A 20,400-nucleotide genomic window follows, 5' to 3' on the forward strand; every position below is an offset into this window, starting at 1 on the left:
GCTACTTGTAATCCTAACACTTTATATGTGCTTGTTGTTCTTACAGCACTGGTACAGCTTGTAACAACTTTATCTAACATACTAATCTTGATGAATTGATGATCAATATATTCCTTGGATATAAAATAGAGCAGAACTGAAAACCAAATTTATATTCCTCTTCGGCTTCTCATTATTCTATTTCCCTAAGCACAGAAAACAGCAGCCATGCATTTCAGTACAGCTGGCTTTAAAGGCACTGGGGGCTTAGAGCACGACACTCCCAGACTCGGGAAATTCTGGCAAGAAATACTCTAAAGATTCATCTGCTCAGACCCACCGGGGATTTGCCCCTCTCTGATCCCAGAGAGCCCATTGAAGGCTGCCTAACCCATTTTCTGCACCTGGTCGAGTGATTGATCAGTGACTTGGCGGGGTCGTGGAAGCTTTACTTCCTTTGTTCCATGGGTGTCTGCCACGAAGATCCAAGCCTGGATTAACTGAGTCTAAATCCCTGGGCATCTCACCAGAGCAATGCTAGTTCTGAAGCAAACACAGCTCCAAGATGGTTTCAAGACTGGCTTTACAGATCAGTTCCTCTTAGGCACAAATAATGCATAATGCCTCATGTCAAGCCCCCAGAAAGCCTCTCCCCACAGGCAGCAGTTGCCAGCTCATGTGGGAGCAAAGTGAACTTGGACAATACAGTTTATTTTGGGCCACCCCTCCCCCCTCGCCAGCCATGTAGACATCTTTTCACTGGACACTGTGCCCTATTACAACCATGTGCATGGACGTGTTTCATAATGTGCCTATCCAGCACCCGGGATTTCTTTGTTGTGGCGCCAAGCATTTTGTCCTGTTAGCTTTCAGGTTGCTGTCATTGGGAGCAATATAAGGAAAACACTATTTTCCAGCATATTCCAATTGGTGATCCAAAGACAAGGTGCGCAAAGCCATGTAGGAGCCGTCAGATCCCAAGCACCTGTCTTCAGCAAGTCTCCTTACCCCAGGAGTTAGAGGTTGTCTTCGGCTCCCAAGTGAGATACATCTCTTCCAGACCTCTGGATTTGAGTAGGGAGAAAGGACTTTGAGCCTAGTTCCTGTGGAACTACCTCAGCAGGATACATGAGCATTAGTTCAAAACTGTTTTTACCTTTTCTCCTTTAAACTCCCAGAAAAGAGAATCTTACTTTTTATATTTTAAAAAGCAATTTGTTTCTTGCCCAGACCTCTTCAACTCAGCATATTCTCACCTTCCTCAAAACTGACAAATCAGCCCAGAGGTATCTGCTAGCAACAACAGCCCTTAAGTTGCTGCAATAAGATGGCTATTTAATGTCCTGACATCCAAACACCACAGCTGATATTTAAGTATAGTGCTGGCCCATTGCATGATTTGAAATGAACCTGCTTTAAAATACAATAGTGAAAATGAGTGGTGGCTGGACTTACGGTCTTCTTTTGTAAGACACTGTCAAAGGTGATCTAAACCACAACATCCTCTAATTGTCAGTTTGGCAGCAGGTGCTTCCAGAATAATAAAGGCCTTGTATTCAGCAGGAATCCAGGGTGGCTTTTACCTTCTGAGTAATTACTTATACGAGAGTGGTACCTCAAGACCTGAGAGTGCAGGTCCCTTCGTGCCAGGCACTGAGCAAACATACAGAAAGGGGCCATCCCTGTTCTGAGGAATTTATGGTCTAAATAGACAAGTGGGCTGAGTGGAGAGGGGGCACCAGATATGACCAAATGGGTGAAATGACTCACTCTGAGGTGATGATATAGATTAACTCTGATGCCGGACAATGCTTCCATCTCTGGAATTTTGCTCATCTCCTAAATCTCCTCCCTTACACATATCCCTCCCCTCATCTTTCTTTTTGTAAATTTGCACAGTCATCTGCCTCTGCTGTGAACTGAGACAGGGTGAGTTTTCATCACCACCTTCCACTGGGCAGCCCTGTGTTTCTCCTCCTCTCCTATTCACTTGCTTCCAACCTTCTGTCTGGCATAGCACCCAAACCCTGGCAGGTTAGGGAAACTGAACCAACTCACATTTTTTCCACTTATCATATTTTAACCTTCAATTTTTTTGGACAGGGATGGGGGTCCAGGACCAGCTCGCACCAGTCTTGAAATGCAAACTGGTATAGAGGTGCTCTAGGAGACTCCTTTCTGCAGCCACAGATGCCTTTATTTTAAAACAGTTTACGAAGACAGGGTAGAAAATTATAAAGTCAAGGCTTTGCCTATGTTACTGTTCCCTTTGCTTCCCTTCAAGCTATTTACAAACATTTCCTGCTGTGGTGATGAAATTACTGCCTCTCCCCTTTACTTTCTAGACACGGTGCGGGGTGCGATTCCCCCTCTCTGGCCACGAGCCAACCTAGGATGTGTGGATTGCAGAGGACCAGAACATTAAAGCATAAACTTGACATGCCTGGCTTTTGTCTTCCCTATGGCTTGGGAGCAGGAATGATGATCCATCACCTCCCAACAGCCTTGTGTATCTGTACCTGGGTAGTGTCATATCTGTACCTGAGCCATGATACCTCGGTTTCCAAACCTGACAATTCCAGGTCTGCGTACCAGAATATTTTGTCATCTGTGCAGGGCTGAAAGGGAAAAGTACCTGATGAAAGTAAATTCTCTTGGACCCTATAAATAGCAATTCTAAGTGAGTCCCCTGGAGCTCTCCTGGACCACAGCAGGCTGCAACCAGCATCTCCCCTGAGCTGGCATGCCTCCCAGGCACTCCTCGAGGACCATCTGCACACAAAGCTGATGAAAGGCCAGGGCAAGTCATCCTCCTTGAGTCTCAATTATGGCCCAATTAAGGAATGCTGATGCATTAAGAATATTTACTCTAAACTCGAGGTAAATGTTAATTATAGGCTGAGCCTCTTCCATTCACCTCTCTACCTATCTCTGTGCTTCAAGTGTCCCTATATATATTTAACTGGATCAACATATTTCTGTATGTGTTTGTATGTTTTGTGTTTATACATATGTACATACATACATACTTATTTTGATTTAGAATAACTTGTAGTAAGTTAGTGTGAATCTTGTCATCCTCGAACCTGTGATCATCACTGTTTTAATCATAATGTATCCTCCTGAATCACCTTGTAAATCTTTAAATTGGTTAATTATTAAGTGATGCTAAAACTCAGCTCTTCGATCTACTTCAAAGCATTAATAAATCCTGAATCACTGCTAATCATAACCTTTCCAAATATTCCTTCTGTGTTACCTATCCACTTGAAACAGCTCCAGACAGTTTGGATGAACAGCAGACACCAGCAGAACAGGTTTCAGCAGAAACACAAACTCACTGCATGCTGATTACTTCAGGCTGGTCCAGCATTGAACTGTTCAGCTCATCTTCCTGCTGCTGCCATTCCACAATGCTCTGTGAGAGAAAAGATGCTGAGGTACCCAATTCCAGGAGAAGTCACTGAGGTATGAAGCCCTAGTAGGTAAGATAAATCCAGTCTGGTCCTCTGAGCAGAGAGGTCAGACCTTTCTGCAGGGAGCACTTGAGGATGGCTAGCTCCAGGCAGCAGCATGGCAAATTTGGATGGCTTATTTTCTGACATCCCTTTTTAACGGATCATAGTTTTTTCCTTCAGGCAAAGTGGATTATCAGATTTGAAGTAGCAGGTCGCAGAGCTGGTGCTCTTTCTGAAAAGGATCAGCTGCACCCAGGTGAGGAACCACTGACCTTGCAACAACTGACCACCAGCCTTAGGAATCTGTCAAACCTGTTTATTCCCAGGATTCTGGTGACGGTGTTTTTTGGATGGATACAGACTGACTGACCTGTCAAGAAAGGGAAATTATCTTTTGCATGAAATGTTTGCTACACCAGACTGCTACCACCCAGATTAGCTGCCAAAAAGAAAATCTAGGGATGGTCTTGGGAGCAAACAGGTGGCATTGGATGCATTTTCTGGTCAACACAACACCCCCAGAAATGGCCAGACCTGGCTGCTTTCAGCAAGGGCTACATGACACACCCTTCTTCCCAAAGCCACTCCAGCTGGTTAAGTCCTGTTCTTCTTTTACTTCTCTAGTAAAGAATCAGCAGAAGGTTTGCAGTCCTGCATTGCAAATAAGGCATCCGTACACTCCACAGTGGGCTAAAAGAAAAAAAGCAAAGCAAACCCAACCGCTTTCTTGTGTGTAACAGGTGCCTGGATTTTAGAATCACCAAAAGACGTTGCACTCTTGTCCTGTATTTTATTAGGAAATTAAACGGCTGATCGATAACCTGAAATTACATAGTGAATCTCATTTACAAAATGTTCAAAATCATGACAATTATTTTGATTTCTATAAACATAATGCCCAGATAAAATTCCTGTTTATGCCTGTAATTTTCTACACCCTTAACATTTATTTACTGTACAGCAGTGAGGCTGGATAATTGTAACATAATCTGTAAAGTTAAATACAGCATACTTTGCTCTGCAGTTCCAGTGAAAGAGATGAAATGCTGGAAAGAAAGCCTGGAATATGAGCAGCATTATGAGAAGGTTCCCTGCAACCTCTGTTCATTACACATCAGCATTTCAAACTGTTCAGTGATATGCAAGTCTGGTGTTAGCTACTATGCAAAGTTACCAGGCTTTAGGGCATCAGTTTTCCAGGAGAGGGAGGGACTGCTGTGGGGCACAGGCTGTGCAGTGAGGGAATAGGGTGCACTGGATGTGTATGATGCTCAAAGTGCAAGAGCTGATAAATCTGTCTTCATCTCTTTCTTTTGCCAGCAGTATGGGCTACAGCTTCCACCACCACATTGGACTAAATAGTTTTCTCTGACCTCAGTCAGCTTTAAAGATGTTCCATGTACAAAGCAGGGCTGATGTGGTACAGGTGCTGACTGTCTGCAAGGGCTGAATTTCAACCATAGCAATCAAAGTCTAAATCCTGCTCATTATGTGCACGTAAAAAAATCACACTGAGCCAAAAACACTACTGGCTGTATTGCAACAAGCATGTGGGGTGATGTGATCATGTCCATGAATTGTGGCTGAGGCCCTTGGTCCTCTGGCACTTTTCAATACCAAATGACTCTTGCTGGGAATTGAATCTCTCAATACATTATTCAAGAAAATATTCAAACTGTCATTTATGCTCTCAAGATGAGAGATGTTTTCCTGAATTGAGGCCTCTTCTCCTGCAAGGATTAGAGGTGATCAGTTAGTGGCCAGCTCAAGCACTTGACCAGCAAGTCCAGTCACTTCAGCCTCTTGTACTGTTCTTGGTGACTGTAAGCTAAAACCTGGTAGGTTTAAGAAATAGTGGGCCTTGTTTTTAAAAAGCTATTTCAGGACAAGTACATTCAGATCACTGTGTTTTCTATTTATATATAAATTCTTTGGCAACAATTTTCTAAAAAGCAGAATAAATTTTATATGCAATACTTTATTGTTTCCCCATGAAAAACCGATATCTTAAAAAATCTATAGCACTTTCCAGTACAAACAGTATTGTTCCAGATTAAGGACTAGTTCCTCCCTGAAGAAAAACGGGTTTAAGAAAATCTGGTCATTATCTGATAACTGTTTATGTAGTAACGTTAAAATAAAACAGAAAAAGAAAATAATTCAGAATGTGGTTTGTCATTCTCTAGAATGTTAGTGTACATTTATACAATAAAAACAACATAAGTTACCCTAGTTTGTTTTAAAACCTTAGTAGCAGAAATATATTGCTATCTGCAGATTCATAAGCTATGCACTTTCTCCATCTAAGTTCAAGTATTATTTGAATATTATTATTACCATTATTATTATTACTATTAAGGGGCTCTAAATCCTTGCCATTTTGCCTGTCTTTACATTGTTTTGGTCTTTCTGAGAAATAACAAGCTGTGATCATCTGTTCACGAATAAAATCAATGTAGGGCTGCAGTCAGTTCTGCCTGGTGGAAGACTGCCTGGCAATCCTTCCATGAGTGGCTTTGGAAAAGTAGATTTGAGAGTAGTGGCACAGATAGAGTAGTCACGTGTTTCCTTGGATGGCTAATGATCTTAATTCCTTCCATTTTCTGAACATTCAGTTCCATTTAAAGGAGAAAGGTGGGAAGAACCCAACCCAGGCTTATACCACATCAGGATATATCATCTTCGTTTATTCTTGGTACTGTCAGTTGCTCGTAGGTCGGCAGGGTGTTATTGGGGAGGAAAAGATCCGAGTTGACGTTGTTGCCTCTTTGAGGTGATCTGTTGTTCCCTTGATCCCCCTGCTGACGGGAAACCAGATGATGCAGCATATCCGTAATGAGGTTCAGTTTCTGGTCCATCTGTGTAACCTACAAAGGCAAAGAGAATGCAATATTAAAATGACCGTCTTCTTAATCAGGATCACAACAACCTCTATGAAGACACCACAGTTTCACAGTTGATCAAACAGAGCATTAGAAATTGAAGGCAACAGTTCAGAGTTGGATGAGGACAGGCTTGTTAATGCTTACCTCTGCTATGTGCTTTGACACACATTTTGTACCTGGATGAACACATGACAAATGAGCTTTTAAAGAGATTTGCTGGGATAGAGAAACAAGCCCCAGAACTGAGTTTCTGCGGGGTTTTTTGTTGTTGTTTGTTTTGTTATTATTGTGTCATATTTTTTTTTTTAATTATTAACTTCTAATATGCTTATATGCCTTAATAATATCAATATGCTCCAGTAAATATCTGCTCTGCTTGCAGTGATCTGATCAGCTCTAAGCCAGGACTGACTGCTGCTCTTTGTTACATTTGGGCCCAATTACGAGGTCAGGCCACAAAATACCCACAGCTATTTTTGCTGCTGTGGGTCTGTATCAGCTGGGGTCTGTGGCAAGGGCTGGGAGTGGGGCATGACTCTGTTTTACTCTCACCCCCCAGTGACATGGCGTTCACCAGGATTGCCTTTAGAATGACATGATGCACAGCAAGCCAGAAACCCTTCTAAGATGGGTGAAAGCTAATTATTCCACTGGGAGGCTGCAGAGGAAGGATCAGCCTGAATCCATAATGCTGATTTTCTTCTGCCTTTAGACAGATGGCTCCTTAAATAATTTATTTTTGTGTGTGTGGTTTTGTGTTTGGTTGTGTTTTTTTTGTTTGTTGTTTTTTTTCTTCCCCCTTTTCTTCTTCTGTTTTTTATTCTGATCTTTAAGAGAAAATACAATGAAGAATCAGGTTACAAAATAGAGGCCAGGTTATTGATTTGTCCAAAATCTAGACTGTATTTGATGTACATTTGTGGTACTCAGAGGAAAATTAAGAACAAAATGTTTCTAGGTGCATCATAGATTCAGTCTTTGATTTCTCACATTTTGCAGTCAAGAAGGAACCTGTATCCTTTTATCTGGCATGGGAAGATGCCTCTATATGCTGACTCCAGTGTGAGTGAGGTGTCCCAAGGGACAATAGGGATTTCCAGCTTCAAAGTTCTGCCCACTTGCTGCCCCTTGGCATGCCAAGCATTGAGGCTGGGCAGTAAGAGTCTGCCTTAAGACCTTCTACAAGCATGACAAGAAAGCCCCAATTTTGCCATTGTAGTCACTGACCCATCAGTCTAGAGTGATCCTAACACAATATGGAAACTGTAGGCAAAAAGATGTAAAACATTTTAAAAAGGGCAAAGAAAGTAAGCACACAAAAAATGTGATAGGAATAAATTGCTGTCTATAATATCTGTTAGAAAGTAGTGAAAGGCACATAAAACTGCCAGAGAAAGCATGAGTGGGAGCAATTTATATGTGCCTGGCTATCATCCAAGTATCACACAGGATAGTAAAAGACAGTAAGGCTGAGCAGAACATTAACAAACCTGGAGGATTTCAGAAGAGACTAAAATGTTTTTCCACTGTAGAGAAAATGCTGGATTTTTTCAAACGCTTTGTACAACTGGTAGAGAAGCAGATAGAGTGATTTAAATATATGAGGTGCCAGAGATTTATACTTTGCAGCTGCTTTTGAAAACATTAGGAAAAGCACCCTAGATGGTAAATGAAACACTAGTAATTCTGGATGGAAATGGCTGTTGAAAGACGAGATTCTTCAAATGAGAAAGCTGAAGAACACATAAGTTCAAGATTTCTAGAAGGAAATACAGATGGAAAATAGAGCAGATCATCAGGTTTTAATTTCATCACTACTTTTCCACTCCCTTAAAAAAAGGTAAGTTTTGCCCAAATGGTTCCCATCACAGATGGCAAACTCATGATGCTCCAGGCGTGACAGTACAAACCAACGTTAGTGGAGCCTGCAAAAATATCTCCTTCCTCTATCCCCCACTGCCCAAGTATCACTTGCTTTCAGAGACAGCTGTGCTGGAAGGACTGTAGTGGAAGACTGCAGACAAACAGCTATCTTCAGGGTACAAAGGACAACTTTTCCTCCAACAAGAAATGTCTTCTTGCTAATGATTCTAAACTAGCTAGGGGATTTTATATATATACTTCTTAATTTGTGATTCCAGTCAGGGATTACCAGAGGAAGCACAGACTGAGGATGTATCTGAAAAACGTGCATTTATGAAACCCTTGCAGTGATGAGCTATTGAAGATGACACTAGATTGGACTGAGATCTGGCTAGTCCTTCAACAGCTGTGCATCTTGGTGATGAAGTACTGAAGAAGTGAGATGTGAATATTCTTTCTGGGAAATAAATTCCCAGAGATAATTGTCTAATTTTTTCAAGGGAACAAGATTTGGCTGCTGCAGCTGTGGAGTGCAGAAGGCCCACAGAAGCAGAGGCAGAAGCTAATTGCTATTGAGCTGAGCCATATGAGATAAAAAATGAAGACCTTCCTCTTCCATGTTCCTGCTTATTAGGGTAGGGCTGTAAAGCCACAAAGCTTTTGTGGAGGGAAGTCCAGATAGCTGGTTGTGTTTAGTTGTTGCTTAATTAGTTTTGCTTGCCAAAATAGCAAGACATTTCCCGGGGAATTCTGTGCCCGTGAAGGGCTTGCTCCAAGACAAGCTGAAGTCAGTGGTAGTTTTTGGCAACCACAGACTTCCAGTGACTTCTGCAGGCTCTGGATCAATCCTGGACTGAATCAACAATCCCAAATAGTAACGTCTTCTTTGGATATTACAAGAGAAGGAGCAGCCTGGATTTCTGTCCATTGCTCTGTTCATGCCTCTTGGGGATGTATCAGAAAAGATGACATTTGCAAATGAGATGGCAATGGGATGATGGGCCCTCCTTTGCAGTTCCACCAAAAGGGTGTCTGTTTAAGGAATGAGACATTTTAAAGAAAGAAGTAAAAGCTACCAGAAGGGAACTTCTACTGTTACTACAGGCCTGTGATGTACAAGAGTAAGAGACTTGCTGGAGAACAGCCTTGCTTATTAGAACACCCAGTCTGTCGTTATCCAAACATAAATCCTAGAATACATTGCTCACTTGTTTGCTGCAGAGATAATTACACCCACTAGAAAAATGTCATTGTGGGCAATATCCTTTTTATTAAACTCACTTTATACACTTACTATGGAGAAGTGTATCATCTCTCCTGAATCATACTTTCAAACACATTTACTTGATTAAAAATTAGCTACGATGCCAGAAGGAATAGAAGTAAAACAAACAGAAAAAATGCTGATGCTGCTATAATCTTAACTGCTTTGGACAACTCTGATCCCTCTACTTAAAACAGCAAACAGTGTTAATTACATAGAAAAATAACTCAGACTGATTTGTTTCTTTTAGGAAAAACTAAGTAAGCTCTTTCTAGCTGATTTATGTTTCATTAGAAGCATGATGTTTGGATGATCAAATTCTTTATATGCAAATAATTTCCTCTGTATTTTATAGTTGCTGGGGAGAGGAAGCAGTGTTTGAAACTCTTTAGAAATTATACACCAGTTATTCCTAACTATTACTGAAATAATGTATGAAAACAAGATTTTTCTGTTTTTTTTTTTTTTAAAAAACAGATCCAAGGATCACAGACTGAGAACAGATGGACAGAAGCAGATTTAAACAAGTTCTGAACCTAGCTTTTAGAAATGAATAAAACAATCCCAACCATGAGAAAAAAGAGAGAGAAAAAAATGAGAGAAAAAAACAAACCCCAAATGGTCCTTCAGAGAGGCCAAAAGATTAGAGCACAAATCTGAAACTGCACATCATGAAGAAATGTAGTTATGTTACAGAACAGATTTTTGCTCTCCCTAAAAAGTCCCAGAAGCACGTGAGCACTCTGACTAGTGGTGATGATGTAGTTCCTGTGAACCACAAGGTTCTCTTAGGTTATGTTTTCAGGAGCAGCAGTCCTCTACAGCTGGATATCAAGTGACATGTCATGACAGCTTTTATAAAGGTATCAAAGGCATTCCAGGAGGCACTAGTGACCAGAGGCTGTTCTTGGGATGAGAGAAGAACAAAAAACGAGCAATTTATCTATTAAAATTCCACAGATCTTTACATTATATTAATTTTAAATGCCAATGTAAAGCATTTATAACTAATGGTTGGTATAAGTCAGAACATAAAATTTAACAATGAATTTCTTTCTTTGACTAAAAAAACCAACAACCCAACAACAAAACAACAAAGAAGCCTGAGTCACTCTAGTGACATCTGGAAGAAAGTCTCCTTTATGAGCCCCTGTAATGGAGAACTGAAGAGCAGCACTCTGGAGACCCACTCCCAAAACTAATTATAAGATTTGCTGGGAAGGAAAAAGGACAGATGGAATTTTGGAGTTGAGGTGAATGGTATTTTCAGCCATGGGTATTCAGGACAGTGGGGAAGCTGAAGGACAAAATTTGGAGTAATTGGCACTGTTTAGGCCACAGAGACTGCGAATGACTAATAAGTTACACTAAGATCTGGAGGGACCAAGGTTGATTAACACTGTCAAAACTGTCTCATCTGCCCTTCACTCTCATTCTCAGAAATTTCAAAAGTAAATATTATCAAAGGTAAAAATCATAGTCCCTTTGGACAGAGTGGTGGTTTATAACTCCCTATGTTCTTAACAGGGTTGACTGATTGAACAAATGATGCTCTATCTAGATATTTTTTTACCAGCACAGTGCTTACTCAGTGGGTTCAGGGAGGCTGTGCTTCTTCTTGCAACACTTGGCTGAATGAAAATGTGATAAAGGAAAATTTCAGCTATTTTTCCAACATTTGATTCCCAAGTCTGCTACCCTGACTTTTTGGACAGACTGGAGGGCTGGGCAAAGAGGAACCTAATGAGGTTCAACAAGAATAAGTGTAGAGTCCTGCATCTAGGAAGGAACAACAACATGCACCAGTACAGATTAGGAGATGACCTGCTAGAAAGCAGCTCTGTGGAGAAGAACCTCGGAGTCTTGGTGGACAAGAAGTTATCCATGGGGCAGCAATGTGCCCTTGTGGCCAAGAAGGCCAATGGTATCTTGGAGTGCTTTAAGAAGAGTGTGACCAGCAGGTCTAGGGAGGTTCTTCTTCCCCTCTACTCTGCTCTAATGAGACCCCACCTAGAGTGTTGTGTCCAGTTCTGGGCTCCCCAGTTCAAGAGGGAGAGACTTACTTGAGAAAGTCCAACAGAAGACTATGAGGATGATTAAGGGACTGGAACACCTGTCTTATGATGAAAGACTGAGAGACCTGGGTCTGTTTAGTCTAGAGAAGAGAAGACTGAGAGGGGATCTTATTAATGTCTCTAAGTATCTTAAGGGTGGGTGTCAAGAAGGAAGGGTCAATCTCTTTTCAGTCATGCTCTTTGATAGGAAAAGGGACAACAGATGCAAGCTAGAACACATGAGGAAGATCTTCTTTACTGTAAGGGTTACAGAGCACTGGAACAGGCTGACCAGAAGGATTCTCCTTCTCTGGAGACTTTCAAGACCTGTCTGGATGCGTTTCTGTGAAACCTGCCCTAGATTCTGTGGTGGCACTGCTCTGGCAGGGGGCTTGGACTCGATGATCTTCAGAGGTCCCTTCCAACCCCTAACATTCTGTGACTCATGTTGAGTAATATTCATTCCTGAGGGTGCAACTTTTTAGCTCTGTGAACCAACTCTTTAAGGCACTTTTTCAAAATAACTGAAGATGATTGGGGAGATCTTAATCCATTCATCACTCCTATTGGCCTGTTGATAAGGAGGACCCTATTGCTCTGCAGTGTGGCAAACTTCTAGGAAAGTAAATGGTGCTTTCTTCATCTGTGCATCCTTGTAAGCGGTGTTCTATAGAATCCCTGATGTATCTGCTATTTAATACTATACTCAGTAATAAACTATTATTTCAGAAAAACACACAAAATGTCCTTTCTATAACAAAGTCATCATCAGGCACATTTAAGACTCAGCTGAAGAAAACAGGCAAAATATATCCCAGAACTTGTGATACCTGTTAATGGCAACGATGAAGGAAGGTATCAATATCTAGCGGTACTTAACAAAACACTGTGTGTTCTGCAAGCCAAGGTGTGGTTGTAAATCACGTTTTTCTTTGGTGGGATCTGTCCTATTTAAATTCTTGAGAATATCTGAGGAAACTTCAGAGTGCAGCTTCTCTGGCTCCTCTTCTGGCTAGGTCCCTACACATTTTGCTATCTCAGTATTTTTAAGAATTAATGCTTTAGTTTTAAGGGCCTGTGGACAGAAATTATGTTAGGAGTGGCTTCCTAGGGAAGCTCAGGGTTAGGTATGGGAACCTTCCTAGAGGATTTATTTTAAACATTTCTCTGTAACAGCAGCAGGAGAGACCAACAATTTGGTTTCTTTCTTCAAGTACATGATTCTTCAAAAATAACGGAAAGAGTCTTCCTTCCATTTACAGAACCCAGGATCCCAGATTCTTGCAAATCCCCTTATCAGAGCTTCTGGCTTCAATTTGTTTGTTTTGTTGCCAAAGATTAGGCAGCAGTCTTGCTGGAGGTTATACACCCATTGCTGAGGTGTTTATAGGAGAATGTAATCTGCATGAAGGAAGATTTGTTCTCTAGACTGTCTGTACTTTCTCTTGAGAGTTGGCCAAAGAAAGGAGTACGTGTGCAGTGTCTGGGGGAAGGAGAGAGGAAGTAAAGCCAGTGAGGAAACACTCTCCCCCGCTATAAGATTACTCATCACTAGACAAATATCAAGGCTGAGCTTCTGAAAAACAAAATTATCAGGTTTTGAGGGCTGCATGTGACAAATCACTTTCTAGTCAATGAAAATATTATATGAACACTGTAAACACTGTCTTATCTGACAATATTAATAACTAAGAGACAAAAACCATCCTTGGAAAGAAAGGCTCTTGCTACATGCTATGTCCTAAAATCAGCTCTTTTGCATAAAGTTATCAGTGGCAATCTTTGCTTTGCTTTGATATACTAAATATTGTTCTGCTGGTTGTTCTGGGGTTTTTGTTGGTGGTGTTGTTTTTCCCCCCCCACCCCTAGTAAATGGAAATGGTTGCTGGTCTCCTCTTACTCTGTATTCTTATAGTAAAATATTTCTCCTGCACTTTTCAAAAGGATAAAAACCCCTTCTTCTTTGTAGTAGTAACCTTTAAATGGCTGCTGATAATTGACTATTAATCAGGGTGTGCTGCTTGTGCTTTCAAAGGAGGATGATGGCTTGGGATTAGGAAAAAACTTTTGTGTTGTTGAGTCAGGGTCAGAGCTCAGAAACAACCAGGATTTATAAGCCAGTTGCTGGCTCTGATTCTCCAGAAGTTCTCTTGCTATCAGAGTGAACTGATATTCCAAAGGGCTTGTCCTGGCTTAGTGAATTCCCAAAGGACAGTACAGAAAGTCAGTTGTGTCACATCTTTCTTAATTATGCTGGGAAGTAAAACAAACTAGTAACACCAGCATGTGGCCATTTGATTACTGACTGTAACACTCGTGGCATTTTCAAGTATATCTTCTTGTTTGAAGAGTTTTATCCTGATTGTGCAGCACAAGCTCTAGGGCACCAGGTGATCGAGCTACAGGAAATGGAAGAAATGATAAGATTGATTTATGCATTCTTTCTTTCCATTAGAATTGAGAAAACAATTTTGATAAGCCAATAACTATATTGCAGAGATGGTTTTTGCTTTCCAAATGCAGTTTTCTCTGAAGAAAAACATCTTTTTCTAAAAGCTTCCTCAAAGGTTAGGGAAGTATGACATCTCTGGTTAACTATTCACTCAGCTCCATTTCTTTCATGTGGATTTTCATGATTCTTAGAGGAGTGTAGATTACAAACATAATGCCATTTTGTCAGATTACATGTCTCCCTTAAGTTCTATTTAAAACAGACAATAGTAAGTTACATGCTCTGGCAGGTCAGAAACTGAAAAGCCACTTAAATACTGTGTGACTTAATAGATAACGTAATATAAAACACAGCATTTATGTTACCAAACAGAATATTGGCAGCATGCATTTATAAACGCCTCTTTTATGATACTGCAATTTTTCCCCAAATGAAAATGGAGGTATGGCCGTCAGGAACAGGAGCTTATGTTGTAACACAATAAAACATAAACTTTCACAGTTATCTTTCACTCTTTCCAGCCACTTACACACAACTCATGTACTTAATCCTTATGTGAATAAATGCTGCAGATCAGGAGCAGAAAAAACTTGAGGTACAAGAGGAACTATTAAATAAGACCTACAAAGAAACAAGCAGAAACAACAGGTGCTCTGCTTATATAAGAAAGCAATTCCTTTAAGATTTTTAAAATTATGATAAATAAATAACATAAAAAATTACAAACACATGTCACCTTCATAAAATTATCTGGCTATAACTCGATGCTGGAGTGAAGGAAGTAAGGTAAGATGAATACACACCTCTCCTTCCAACAAGAAGGTTGGTAAGACACTAGAAAATGGAGTAATTAAATTACAGGACAGTGAAATACACTCGACCATGGACTTTTATAGAATACAAGACCTCAAAAGGCAGAAAGCTTTAGGGACAGTACTTATTTTAGAAGTGGAGAGGATTCAGAAATGCCTGAAAGTAAAAAAAGTTGGAAAGGGCTGACCTAAAATCAAGAAAAGTCAAGACAGAAATGAGGACCATGATGGATGGGGCTGGAGGAGACAGTCAAAGCAGAGACTGGATATGGCTGCTACTTGAGAAGAGAGAGCTGAGAATGGTGGCTTTTTGTTGTTGCTATTAACAACTTCTTGCAAAAATATTAGGCTTATTTAAAACTCCCAAACTGCTGGAAATCAGCTTTTCCTAAGAATCCTTCTTTAGCTCTAGATGTAGAGTTGGGCCACAAGCCCCTCTGCTTGCTTATTGCTCCCCAAGCTCCCAGGCCAGCCCTGCTGGCCCCACAGCACTGAGTGCATGCCCAGATGTGCCCAATGCTCGCAGATCTATCTGGCATTCAGAGGGCTACAGCCAAGCAATTAAAACTTGTGGTCGACTCTTGCAGATAAATGAGACAAGACTTAAAACACATGGAAATGTTCAAGTTAGGACAGGGTCCAAAATCTACAGTCTGTGGCCCTGCACTGGCTCAGAATACAGCATTTTTTTTTTTATTTTTTTTTTTTCCCCCCCTTAAAATATTACAAAGGTCAGATATTTATTTTTTTAACCCTTTGCTCTAAACTAACAGAGAATCAGTAGATGAACAAGGGAGCTTGGAATGTTTATCTCTCCTTGCATGAAGCCAGGAAAGTGAAGTTTAGGTTCTTGTCTCTAAATATAACTTTTATCAGAAGCTACTAAAGAAGATAAAATCACCCTATCCCTAACTGAATACTCTGGATTTTTCAAGAATTTGCTTATCTCCATCTACTGTAGCCCCCCCTTCAGGAAATTTTATCTCTTTGACCAGACACAACTGTCTGTCATTTCCATTTGAAAATAAGACACAAGCTGGCAAGAAGCGAGGGATTGTGTCCTTACAAGTCAATCAATCATAGCAGAACTATGAGAAGTTAATGTATCCACAAAAATTGCTGGACATAAAGCACCATCTAGCACCATAATCACAAACAGTTTCCAAATGTTTCTTAAATTCAAATTCAGCCCTATAGAGGATGTCAAACAGGCCTGAGATAACAAGAAATATAAGGGAAGTACTGATCAAAGGAACTAGGAAAAAAAGCCCCTTATCTTTACGCAACAGTTTGGATATCACTATAGAATAAATGTTGATCATTAGTGCATTTTATAACCAGAGCACTGTGTGAACCTTTGTATCCCTGTTCAGTAGAACACTGCAGTAGATATATACTGTCATTGCTAGCAAAATGTGGGGAAAACTAAGCCAATAAAGTTAACGGCCCAGATTCAGATATACTAAACATCTTTAACTTGAACTTGCAAGAAGGAACTCTAACGAAACCTTAAAAATCTATTCCCATCAGAAGGAGATCTTCAGATCTCAAAGCAAACTTCAAAGCACTTTTGTGTTTTTTAATGAGACAGAAGGTTGGAAAGCCAATTGCTTTCTCATTCTCAATCGCATCTGTGTTTAGCAAAACATTCCTGTTAGGTCCTTCTGGTTGAGCACCCCAGTACCTATCTGCAGAGGAAATACTGACTCTCTGTATAGCAAAAAGGTATTTATGTTTCAGATGCTTCAGCTCCACAGATGTGAAGAAAACTCCCTGTGGTACTTGCCTCTGGAGGACTCTTTCTGCTGATTTAACCACTGCAGTACAACCTCAGAATATCACTCCATATTTTTGTTGTCAGAAGTTTGGCTCTCAGACAACAGCTTTCTCCTAGCTGTAGATTTCTGTTTCCACCATGGAACAGTGGCATATTTACAACAATTCAGAGTTTAAAAAAAGGTAAAAGACCCACCTAGCATAAAAAAATGCCCCAAACCCTTCTCCGCAACAACATAATCCCCAAACCAAACCCACCTCCCCCTACTACTGTCACCAATTAAAGAAAACAAAAGTGACTAATCCTGACCTCTCTCCAAAGGGGAATGTTTTGCTTCTTGAATCCTTGGCTCTGGCTTTTGTATGATACTGGGACTATGACTAATAACCTCTTGCTGCAGTACTGCTGATAATTTCACCATTGAGTAGCTGTTCTCATTTTGTATCATCATAGTATACACTTAAGTTGCCAAGATTTTATTTTTTAAAAAAACAAAGAATAAGATATACACTCATAATCCCCAGTGTTAGAAATACATTTTTCATCTTTAACTGTTAGGTTTTGCCTGACAATTTTTCCTCCTTCCTCAAACCGTTATTTTTCAGATGCCTGCTATGAAATGGTTCCCTTTTTCCTTTCTTTCTCTCAAGCATTTTCCTAATTCAAAACAGATTTAAGACTGCTGCTCTTTTTAGAGCAAATATGCTATGCATCACATCCAGTTAGGTCAGCATCACTTATGCTGTGTTTCACACTTCACCCAAATGAGGCATCCACACAGCTTTTCAAAGGGAATAAAGCCAGACTAGATGCACTGGGCTTTCTGCTTGGAATAGAAAGTGAAACACATCAAGAGGTTATAGATCTGACCTTATGGCACAGCTTAAGTAGGGAAGAGCACCACTATCTGCTTTTTGCTTAAAATGTTAAAAACCAAAATTAAATAAAAAAAGATTTTTGGCCAGTTCCTTTTCTAGCAGCCATAATCTTCTCCTTATTTATGACTTGACAATTACTACATGGGCAAAAAAAGAATATGAACTCTTTTGTACCTAAAATGAGATTTAAAAAGTTAATAGCTATACAATGACTTCTGCAGCAATCAAAAATAGAAGGGGAAAAGGAGTGGGGGAGAGAAAAGAGAGAGAAGCAATTATCACAACAGTGAGTTTTGAGATTCCCTGAGGGCTGCTGGTAATTAAACCAATGGCAACATGAATCTCCGTTTGATGTGGTCATGAATTTGTTTTCAAAAGAAAAAATCTTTAAAAAGATTCTTTCAAGAGAAATTTTTAGAGAACAAGCTCAGTATGAATAATTAGACCAGAAATACTTTGATAAATATTATTATGGAGAAGTCATTAATGGGCCATGACATTTGAGGGTTAGAAATCCTGGTGATAAAAAAGGTGGCAAGTTTGCATCCATTCTGAACACACAAAACCAGGGCTGTGTTCTTCTATGCTTGAGTCTGCTCCTCAGAAAGGACGTGGCCTCTTGTTTTGCCATTGCATTAAGCTTTACAAAGACACAGATGCAAGACAGAAAATTTCAGTGGGAAAGCTCACTGGAATGAAAGAAACCACACACAATTCCAAAGGCACTTTTCATTCCCAGGGGGTGCACAGAGATCAGAGGTGAAATTTATTGGTGATAAAAAGTCTGCAAGCCCACTCTACTCCCCCAGCCTTTCCAACCGCGATTCACTTCTGCTGAAATCATATCCTTGGAAACATCCCCTTCAGAACACTCAAAAAACAAAAATGCTTTCATTTTGTAATGTTTTGAAATCTATGCACCCAGCAAAACCACTGAAATCCAGAGAAGATGAAGGTGCTCTACATTCTCTAAAATCAAGTTGCCTCTGACAGCCCCAAACCACATTTCATTCGTTTACTGACCTCTTTAAAAAGTGGAGGCAGATACAATCAATCACACGGCAGCAAATAATCAATGAGTGAACTAGAATGCAATATATTTACCAGTGGAAAACCTTGTTTAAAGGGAAAAGAAATTGCGTGTTGGCTGTCATGGCATTATTCATAAAGGCAAACCAGTAGATCTTACAGATACCAGGAGCAAAACTACAACAAAGGCAACCAACTGATAATGAAGAAGGGTTTTCAGTCAAATTTCATGGGTCATACAAAGTCATTACCATGCCTGCAGGAGTTCAAGAGCTCTGCCAGTTGAATTTGGGGGAAATGAAGTGATTATTTTGTTATGCACTTCGTAGTTTTAGACATTTTTCTTTAAATCCCAAGTTCTGAAGCCAACAAGCTACATGAGAACACCAGTTTCAATTTCCAGAGTTAGCTTCTAAGCATTATTGCAGAGAAAGCCTTGAAAACAGGCCTTCAGTGTACACCAAGGTCTCAGAAACTAGATTTTAAAGACTCAAATATTTGGTGGTTTGGTTTTCTTACCTTCCCCCCCACCCCTTAAATGCAACCTTATGGCTTTAAGCCAATTTCCTAACATTTTAGGGGCTTGACTGATTTTGAAAACTAAGAGACAAAAACTTTGGCTACTGCTGGTAACAAGTTCTGAATAAGTCAACTTTCCAAATTGGTGCCATTGCAGGTTTCCCTCTGGTTTTGAGTCAGTTAAAACATCAAGGCTTTTCTCCATAATATTTTAAGCTATGATAACTTCAAAAGTAAACAAATGTTTCTGTTAAAATACCATGCTTGAAAAATTTAGTGGCTGACGAAGATAACAAAAAATCCTTAGTGCTTTTCTTTGTCAATAGCTTCTTCTAGGAATAGAGCCAGGGTGAGCATTTATTTGGACTGGTGAACTGTGACTCAAAAAGTGGATCTATTGGCAGTGAAAGCACAGTGGCGGAACCAAAAGGCTCACAGTCTTTCCGAGCTGATTAATCATCAGGACAGGTTTGAAGACTAAATGACCTGCCCAGATACAGATGTTAAATGTGCATCCACCTCTTGCTTTTCTTCTAGTTCATAGGCAGTAGCCTGGATTGTTCATTTTTGAGATAATGATGATCATTACTATTCAAAACAAAAAGGATTTGGGCTTTGTAATTTTATCCTATGATAGAGAAGGCTTCTACACAAGATAACACAGCATGTATAGTCTAGACATGATGAAATACTGGAAGATCCTTCAGGGAGAGGTGGTGACAGTCTTGCACACAAAGCTCTGTGATGTTTCCCTTCTTTGCTTCCACCCCCTACCAGAACTGTCACCAACTGCAAAAAGGAGGTGCATAAATACATAGTTGGATCTCTCCCCTCGAGCCCTTGCCATTAAGGGCTGCACTAGCCCCTGTTAAATCTACACAAAATGTAGTTTCTCTGCAATGGGAGGCAGATTCTGCTTCACAGCACACAGTAACAATCCTCAGCATTTACAGATAGGAAACGAAGCATAGCAATATGACAAAAGTATAGGAGAACATTACACTGGCAGAAAGAAGCTCTCCAGAGCTAAATCCAAGTGACACTGATGTCTAACTACAAGTTCAGACAGTGCTAGAGGATCTTCAATGGCTGCAGGTGATGAGAGACATCACTTTGTAATCTAAAGGACAGTTTCCCACCCAGGGACCAAGTTTTGTCTTGGGCATCAGTCAGGAAGGACTTCACTGACAGTGATAGCACCCTGGGAAGGGCACACCAGAGAATCAGTTGCAGCATGTTACTTCTGGAGATTTGATTGTTAAGTGTTGCAGAAGTTAGACAATGCTCTGCCTGAAGTTCTGAGTATCACCTTATAAACTAGTTAAGCTGCAGGCATTTCTTATTTTCCCTTTACATATTTTCCTTGAAAGAATGAAAGTGGTTACTATGGATTTATTTATTTTCTTTCTTCTGCTAATCTCTTTTGTTAA

The 20,400-nt window shown here is 40.2% G+C and overlaps 1 protein-coding gene across 1 annotated transcript in view; it reads right to left on the reverse strand.

Moving 5' to 3' along the window:
• Positions 1 to 4,220: 4,220 nt before the first annotated feature.
• Positions 4,221 to 20,400, reverse strand: part of KCNQ1 (potassium voltage-gated channel subfamily Q member 1) — a 360,287-nt gene continuing 344,107 nt past the window's right edge. The window contains exon 18 of the mRNA XM_051620422.1: positions 4,221 to 6,304. Coding sequence (XP_051476382.1) covers positions 6,104 to 6,304 — 201 coding nt within the window. The 3' untranslated portion in view covers positions 4,221 to 6,103. The remainder of the gene's footprint in view (positions 6,305 to 20,400) is intronic.

Source organism: Apus apus, chromosome 5 (genome assembly GCF_020740795.1).
Source record: "Apus apus isolate bApuApu2 chromosome 5, bApuApu2.pri.cur, whole genome shotgun sequence".
Classification (NCBI taxonomy): domain Eukaryota; kingdom Metazoa; phylum Chordata; class Aves; order Apodiformes; family Apodidae; genus Apus; species Apus apus.